This window comes from Chaetura pelagica, unplaced genomic scaffold (genome assembly GCF_000747805.2).
Source record: "Chaetura pelagica isolate M959 unplaced genomic scaffold, ChaPel_1.0 scaffold587, whole genome shotgun sequence".
NCBI classification, from domain to species: Eukaryota; Metazoa; Chordata; class Aves; order Apodiformes; family Apodidae; genus Chaetura; species Chaetura pelagica.
The window spans coordinates 234258-242697 of record NW_009953909.1 but is presented as its reverse complement, the minus strand read 5'-3'; the positions used below and the strand labels follow the sequence as shown (position 1 = coordinate 242697).

At 56.9% G+C, this 8440-nt stretch overlaps 1 protein-coding gene across 1 annotated transcript in view; it reads left to right on the top strand.

The window, feature by feature from the left end:
• The window catches only part of LOC104392110 (SITS-binding protein-like), a 16385-nt gene extending 10512 nt beyond the window's left edge, over positions 1–5873 (top strand). The window contains exons 4-8 of the mRNA XM_010001468.1: positions 3–70; positions 808–1076; positions 2544–2680; positions 3836–3957; positions 5700–5873. Coding sequence (XP_009999770.1) covers positions 3–70; positions 808–1076; positions 2544–2680; positions 3836–3957; positions 5700–5873 — 770 coding nt within the window. The remainder of the gene's footprint in view (positions 1–2; positions 71–807; positions 1077–2543; positions 2681–3835; positions 3958–5699) is intronic.
• The last annotated feature ends 2567 nt before the right edge of the window (positions 5874–8440 follow it).

Below are 8440 nucleotides of genomic sequence, written 5' to 3'. Positions count from 1 at the left end.
CCTGCGCTCCCTGCGGGCCGGGCGGGCCGGTTCCTGGCTCAGCCTCCAGCCCTGCCCCGGGGGCTGCTCGGTACGGGACCCTCCTCCCCCCCCTCCACCCAAAAAATCGGAATGGGAGCTGGATAAACACCTGCAGAGGGGGACAAGCCGGCCCCCCTGTGCTGGGGGCAGAGCCACGTCCCGGGGAGCAGCTGCTTCTCTTCTGTTGCAAAAGGAAGCAGCTTTTGAATTCCCACTGCCAAAATACGTAGCTGTGGGTTGGTTTGTTTGGGTTTTTTTATAGTTGCTAATGTTCAGAAAAATCCCCCCAGTTCCCTTTTTCCTTAGAATCCCAGACTGGTTTGGGTTGGAGAGACTTTAAAGCCCATCCAGTCCCACCCCCTGCACGGGCAGGGACACCTCCCACCAGCCCAGGCTGCTCCAAGCCCCATCCAACCTGCCCTTCAACACTGCCAGGGATGGGGCAGCCACAGCTTCCCTGGGCAGCCTGGGCCAGGCTCTCCCCACCCTCACAGCAAAGAATTTCTTCCATGTCTAACCTAAATCTCCCCTCTCCCAGGTTAAACCCACTCCCCCTCACCCTGTTCAGCAGCTTGGGCAGCCGTGTGCATGATTGGCCAGTTTGCCACCAGCTCAGGGATTATTTATCCTTTTGGAGGGGGGGTGGAAGGGGGTTCACACCTGTATGGGTTGCACTGGGACAGCGCCAGGAGGAGGGCAGGGCTGGCACCCTCCCACCTCACACGGGGGCTCCTGGGACATTTCCAGGGTCTGATGGGCATTTCCCCCCCCCCTCCTCTGCCCCAGGTCCCACTGCTGACCATGTGGAAGGGGCAGCTCTGTGCCCGGCTGAACGTCACCAGTGAGGAGGCCCTGAGCTGGTACCTGGCACGTGCCCAGCGCCTGCAGCAGCAGCTGGGAGCCACCTATGTGGTCTTCGAGGGTGCTGAGGGGAACACCTTCCTGGAGCAGGCTCTGCCACCTCCTGCTGAGCTGCAGGGTGATCGGTACACCCAGGTGCTGGCAGCAGCACTTGCCACGCTGGGAAATGCCACTGTCATCAGTGCTGGTACCAGGTGGGTACCGAGGGGGGAGCTGCTTTGCTGGAGCTGGTGGCACCTTGGGAGAGGGGCAAGGTGATGCTTAAATGTGCCCTTGGGGTGCCCAGAGGCTGCTCAGCACCCAGGGGGCCAGCAGGGAGGAGGTCTAAGGCAATAACCAGGGAGGGGTCATTCTCACACCCTCTCTTCCTTGCTTTCCTGGAGAGTTTTAATGATTTTTAACATCTCAGAACATAAAAGCACTTACATGTGTTAATACCAGATGCAATAAAAATGCATCTTGTCATTTATGGCTGGTCAAGCACCAGGTCCCTGCTTCTGCTGCAGGAGGGACAGGGTGAGCCCCAGAGCCTTGGCCAAACCCCCACGCTGCTATTTGCTTGTGGAGTCAAACAGCTGCAGTTTTCTGACTCCTCATGTTCACACGGTCCCCAGCAGGGTGAACGTGTTCTCAGCAGCTGGGACCTGCCTGGAGACCCTTCACCCAAAGGCACAAAAAACCCCACTGAATTTTCTTTTTTTCCCCATTCTTTTGAGGCTTGGCAGCTGCCAAGGGCCCTGCAGGCTGATGCAAAACCTCTTGTTCCGTGGTGTGAATGAGGCACTGATGGCAAATTGCACGAGGAGGCAACTTCTAACAACTTCTGAATAGCTCATTTCCGAAGGCAAGGCAGAGCTGCAGGTGGCAGGGCAGTGATGGGCTCTTCCTGAGCTGTCTGCAAAACCAGGGAACAGCACTTTTTCTAACCATCTAGGATCGTCCCTTTCCTGCTGGGCAGTTTCCAGGCCAGGAGTGTTTCATAAACCACCACGTCAGCCTCCCCACCTCCTGAGATGAAAGTGTCCCTGGGAGACCTTTGGGGAGTCAGCACCCAGTTGGGGTGAGGAGGCAGCCAAGCTCTAGGGGCAAGCAGACTCAGACCAGCCCCACCCCTTGGCTAGATGAGCTCCAGACCATTTTTCAAGCCAAATCTCATCATGAAGGCCTAGATTTAACCCTTTATGGCCACCAGAAACACTGTCCCCTGCACTGGGCTGCTTGATGACAGCACCTCTGCACCATCCAGGGAAACCTGAGGCATAGAAATGTTGCTGGAGGAAAAAAAATGACACCCCAGCTGGTGTCCTGGGTATGGTTTTTTTCTGAGCATCTTCCCACCAGGGTTGGTGCTGCCACGTGAGAAGGAGGGAGAGCAGGGCTGCAGCCCAGAGCATGGCTGAGCTGCCATCAAGGTGGGCTGCCAAGCCATGGTCCTCGTGAGGCCAAGCCAGGAGAAGGAAAGTCTGAATCAGGGATTTAGGGAGAAGGAGGAGGTCTGGAGTTACCAGATCTGGCAGGCACGGCGGTGGGAGTGGTTCTGGGAGCACTGGTTTCCCTCCAACAGGGATGCCAAGTGGTTGGAGGAGCCTGTCCCTGTCCCTGGCAGCAGGAGCTGGGGCTGCCAGCAGCCCCGTGACAGCCTGGGGGGTGTTTGTCCCCAGGTCCAGCCACCTCCCACTCTTCATCCAGATGAGCCCCCTGCGCTCGGACTGGAGCCACGCGGGGCTGAAGGGGCTGATCCCTTCCGTGCTGCACTACAGCCTCCTGGGCTACAACTTCTTCATCCCCGATGCAGTAGGTGAGGATTTCATTCCCACTTCCCTTCCCCCTGGCTTTTCTGCAGAGGCTGCTCGGGGTGTTTGCACCCCCTGCCTTGGGAGGGCTCTATGGGTGCTTGAAGGACTTGGTTCCTGGTACCCAACTTTCCACCAGGCTGACTTGATTGGGTTGAATGTTACTAGGGAATTGACCGAGGAACTGAAAACAAGGAGACGTGTTGTAAATGTTCCTGGGCAGCCCCAGAAGCAGCCGGGGCTGTGGGACTGCCCTTTGCAGAGCTGCTTCACTGGGGAGCTGAGAAATGACCCTTTAATGGGGGCTGAGCTGTGTTTAAAGCGTGTCCCCAACACGTGGAGGCTGCTGAGCAGTTTCTCAGTGTGGCCTCTCTTTTTAGCCAGCCCTCCCTAGGAAAGGAGGCTGAGGCAGTGCTGCCCCAGCCCCCTCCCCAGAGAGGTGCCCATGGGCTGCTGGGTGTGTGGCCCGTCGGGAGCTGCACGAGGGCACAGGGGCCACTCAGGTGGGAAGAGCCTCTGGAAGAAACGGGGCTCAGTGGGGGCTCTGGATGAGCCCTCAGCACTGAGGGGGTTGTGCTGTTTCTAGGGGAAGCTGCACCAGGCTCTCAGAGTGACAGCTCCTGGAACACTCCAGCCCCAAGGGCTTCAGTTCCCTTTCCCTGTCCCATCCCACCCTCTCCCATCCTTCCCAAGCCCCTCTCCGGTGCTTCAGAGGGGAACTGGGATCCCCTTCCACTACATCTTTCTGTTTACACCGTTATCTATCCCCTGCTTTCCCACCACTTTCCACTATGAATTTGAAAGGATCCAAACTACAAGAGTTCATTCCCATCGTGCTTCATCTTTGCACATCAAAGTGGCAGGGAAGCTCAGCACTTTCCCAAAACTCTTCTTGGCAGGAAATCACCTTTTGTAGTATTTCTGCTACAGTTCAGAAACTCCTGAGACATCATCCCCAGCATGTCTGGTCCTAAACCAGCCAGGGATGGGTGTCTGGTGGCATCTGATGGGGCTCAAGGAAGAACTGCATGGGTGGGGAGAATCCAGCTCCTTTTGCCATGGGGTAACAACTTCTGGCTGCAGGGAGAGCAGGTCACTTGGGACTCATTCCACGATGAGATGCCCCCAAGCAGCTTCACTCAGCTCTTTGTCCCTGGCAGGAGGGAGTCTGGCTGGGGACACCCCGGGGGACCCGGAGCTGTACGTGCGGTGGCTGCAGATCGTGACGTTCCTGCCCGTGATGGCCTTCAGCACCCCCCCCTGGGTCTGCTGTGACACCTGGGTATGTCCCCGTGCCCTGCAGAGGAGGACACTATGCCCCTTGGAACTCTTGGAGCAAGCCCAGAGGAGGTCACGGAGATGATCTGAAGGCTGGAGCAGCTCTGGAGCCAGGCTGGGAGAGCTGGGGTGTTCAGCCTGGGGAAGAGAAGGCTCCAGGGAGACCTGAGAGCAGCTTCCAGTGCCTGAAGGGGCTCCAGGAAAGCTGGGGAGGGGCTTGGGACAAGGGCAGGGAGGGAGAGGACAAGGGGGGGAAGGGTTTTAAGCTGAAAGAGGGGAGATTGAGGGGAGATATTGGAAGTAAACTCTTCCCTGTGAGGCTGGTGAGAGCCTGGCCCAGGCTGCCCAGGGAAGCTGTGGCTGCCCCATCCCTGGCAGTGTTGAAGGGCAGGTTGGATGGGGCTTGGAGCAGCCTGGGCTGCTGGGAGGTGTCCCTGCCCATGCAGGGGGTTGGAACTGGATGGGCTTTAAGGTCCCTTCCAACCCAGATCATTCCATGATTCTATGAGGGCTGCTTTGCTCTTCCCCATGTTTACAGTACCTAGTCAGCATCCCTGCTTGTTAAAGTCTTTGGGATGATTAAAGCCCTGAATAACAACTGGGACTTATCCAAATGACACTGGTACTCAACTCCCATTGAAGCTGCCCAGGAACTAAGGGTCCACTTCAGTTGCTCTGGGAATCCCAACCCCCAGGTCTTCCACCCACATCCAATCAGCCTACTAATATTTCCCACAATTATTGCCACTAATTCTAAATGACAAATGTCACAAGGAACTGTTGCTATTTACTCAGTTACAACAGCAAGTGGGATGAGCGTTAATTAACAATTATACACATGCATTGGGAACTGTCTCCTGTGGAATCCAGGATCCCAAGCTCAGTATTCTCAATATAATACACATCAGCCAATAGATTAAAATGTAATCCAAACCCCCTCAGAGCTGAGCCACCTACAGCTGATCAGTATGAGAAACAGGACTCTTGCAACCGGGGGGGGGGGGGGGGCTGGACCCCCCCAGAGGGTAACGGGGAGCAAAGTAGGGAGATTCAGTGAGTTTTCCTTGCACATCCCGTGTTCCCACACGTTGGTGGTGGCTCGTGCAGCGGGGGAAGCTGCTGCTGTTGCCTTCCCTGCAGAGGTGCCCCCTGATCCCAGGAGGTCTCCATCTAGCACTGAGATGGTGCCGTGTTTGGTGGGATCTGTGGCTGCTTTAAATCAGAACTCGTGGAAAGGCAGTTCAGGCCTCCTGTAGAGGACAGTTCTGGAAGAAAGTTGTGCCACAGCCTCCCATTTTTGTAAGAAGGCTTTTTATTTTGTGCAGCAGCATCGCTTTACCTTTGTCCCTCCTGCTTTGCCTGGAAGCAGGATCCAGCAGCTCTAAGATTTTGACAGTTCCTACAGTTGGTTTTGGTTATTTTTTTCATTAAAACATGACCCTCAGCTCATCCTATTGCATTGGTTTTGCAGCAACGTGCTCAGCCAGGGGGCTGGCTGCTAATCATGGTGGCATTGCCACCCCAAAATACATCCCAAAGCCAAAAGCAAAGCTCAGCAGGAGCTTGTGTCTTGATCTAACAGAAAGGAATTCTCCCTGCCATTCCAGAAGCCTTGTCCTCCCCAGCTTTGGTCCCTGCTGCCTGGATGTTCCTGCTGGCAGCCAGGAGCCAGACTTGCTCCTCAGGGATCCCCTGTGCTTGGCTCTACCTGCTACACTGCTCTGTCCTTTCTTCTTCTCCCTGCAGGTCCTGGTGGCCCCAGTCACAGAGAGAGGACACACGTGGAGAGATATCTACCTGCCTGGAGCAGGACACCTGTGGAGGGACACCAGCACTGCCCGCCTGTTTGACGGAGGCACCATCCTCAGGAATTACTCTGCTGGTCTCACAGAGGTGCCAGTTTTTGTCAAGACCTCCTGAGCTCACCCACTGCCCCAGCCTTTGGGCAGGTGACCTCTTCCAGAGCAGCACTGCCTCTGCCTTCAGACTGTGTCAGCCTATTTGCACTTTTCCAAGAGCCTTTGTTTCTGTGGGGTTTTGTCTGCTGTTTGGGTTTTGTGTTTTGGTGGTTGTGGTTGGTTTTTTGTTGTGGTTTTTTTGTTTTGTTTTTTTTTTTTGGGGGGGGTATTTTTATTTGGGCAGAAATGGTTTGGATCTTTTTATTATTCTCCAGCAGCAGAAATACAGCTTTGGCACAAAGGTACCTCCATGCAGAATGCTGACCTCTGTCTTCCCAGGGTTTTCCCAGTGAAGCACTTGTGTGTGTTTAGGTGGGCACATCCAGCACTTCCAGGTCCCTGGCACCACCCTCAGAGCTGCTGCCTGGGCCAGAGAGTGGATTTTCCAGAACGGGAGAGAAACAAACAGCAGCTCATGCCAGATGGGATGTTCTGCATGGGAAGAAGAAAGGATCTAGAGGCACAGCCAGCTAGGGCAGCTCGGCCCTGTGCACGGACACCCCTGTGCCACACGCTGCTGGGGCTGGGGGGGCTCCCCCAGGACAGCCTTTAGCAGCAAGACCCCGACTTCGAGGACAGTGGGGGAGCTGGGGCAACTCCAGGTTTATTGGAAGCAGGTTTCTGGGGGAGAAAAACTCCAGGGAGCCTAGGAGTGGCTCTACCAGCTTCCAGCGATGAACAGCAACACCCCCCACCTGGGGTTTGTGTGGAGATCTGTTGCTGTGCCAAGCAACAGCTCTGCTGAAATCCTAAGGTTTAAGGGGTACCAGCTCCTCCTGGCAATTCCTCTCTGAAAATAATGTGAGGGAAAGTACAACAGCCTGAACAAAGGGGTTTCAGGTGCAGAAGCCTAGAGAGCTGAGAGGTGAAGAGCTGGGGGGGAGGGTGGGAGCCCCTCAGCTCCTTCCCTGCTCCACAGAGCTATGGGATGGGTCTGGGGGCAGCAGATAAAGGTGAGGATGATGGGGGCTGGTGAGGACGACCAAGGCACAACCAGGGGCCTAGGCCATTTCCAAAGACCTACCAGAGTTCCTCAGACACATCAACGGGCACCAACAGACATAAAGGAGCCTCTCACTGACCCTAACATAAGTTTATTTGGAGGGAGGTCAAGGCCTGGCAGAGGCTGCCCAGAGGGGTCTGGAGGCTCTGTCCTTCATCAGAGCCTGACTGGAGCAGCCCTGGGCAGCCCCTGCTCTGCCTGGGCTTGGACTAGATGATTTTCAGAGCTCCCTTCCCATCTTCTTGAGTCTGTGGTTCCCCAGGAGCTACCAGACCATGAGCCCAGCAAGGCTGCAGGATCAGCCCCTCTCTAGGGCCATGGTATGAGCCCCATGGTGTCACCTCAGGAACCTGCCTCTGGAGCAAGTGCTGCACTGCCCTCCCTGGCAGGGGATCAGGTCCTTGCAGTGCTCTGTTCCCCAGAGGAATCCCACCCCGTTCCTGGAGGAGGCCTGGTGTCCTGCTGGGACAGAGGAGCTTGGCCCTTGTGGCAAGCAGCACTCCAAGCCCTTCTCTGCTGCCATGTCCTCAAGGAGTCTGAGCTCCAGGTGTGGTGAGAGAGGCCACTGAGGTGCCACCTCGTGGATCTGATTCAGTCCATCCCTCTCTGGGCTGTGGTGCAGGCAGCAAAGTGCTGCCCCAGGAACCAGCTTTGGCCCTTCTTTGGGGCCCCATCACGGCTGCTGTGGTGCCTCCTCAGGGACCTCCTTCAGTCCCTCTCTGGGACTCTGGTGTGGCCACCACCATGGCCTCTGCTGGCAGGTCTGTGGTGCTGGTGGCCAGAGGAACAAGCTGCTGCTCCCTTTCTGCAGGTGGGCATCAACCTCTCCTGTGCAGAGCTCCAGGTCTGGCACCTCAGATTCCACGGGTCCCTCTCGGCCGACAAGGAGCTGAAAAGGCCTCGGGCAGAGGGGACAGAGGGCATTTCTGCAGCTCCACTCCAGGATGCACAGCAAACAGCCCCTGTGCCAGCACACACTCCCCAAGGCCTCCCTGAGGATGGAGTCAGGAGACTGGGCAGCCCAGGTGCTCCGAGGAAGGCAGCGGTGTGGCCTGGGGCACCTGGCTGGTGCTGGCAGCAGGAGAGGTGCCCTGCTTGGTTCTGCTCTCCTCCAGTGCCATCTGCTGCTGCAGACAGAAGAGTTCAAAGCTCATCACCTGCCCCTGAGACACGACTTGCAGGAAGCAGCAAAGCCGAGTGAGGAGCTACCAGCTCTGCCCCAGGGCTCTGCTTGGGCTGTTGCAAAGGGCAGATGGGACATGAAGGGCTCTCTGTGCTTCTCCTCTCCAGGCAGAGCAGTGACCGACCCCTCCGAGACGTGCAGGCAGGAATGAGGAAGGCAAGAAAGCACTTCCCAGCCCGTCAGCAAGGGCAGCACAAAGGAGCTGCCGCGGGGCGGGACCAGCCCCGCTGGTGTCCCTGCCCAGAAGATCTTCTGCCTCCATCCACGTGTCCCTCAGCAGCCGCCACCTCGAGGGTGTCCCGGGCTCACCGTGCTGCCCCGGGGCCGCCGCCCGGCCCAGCGA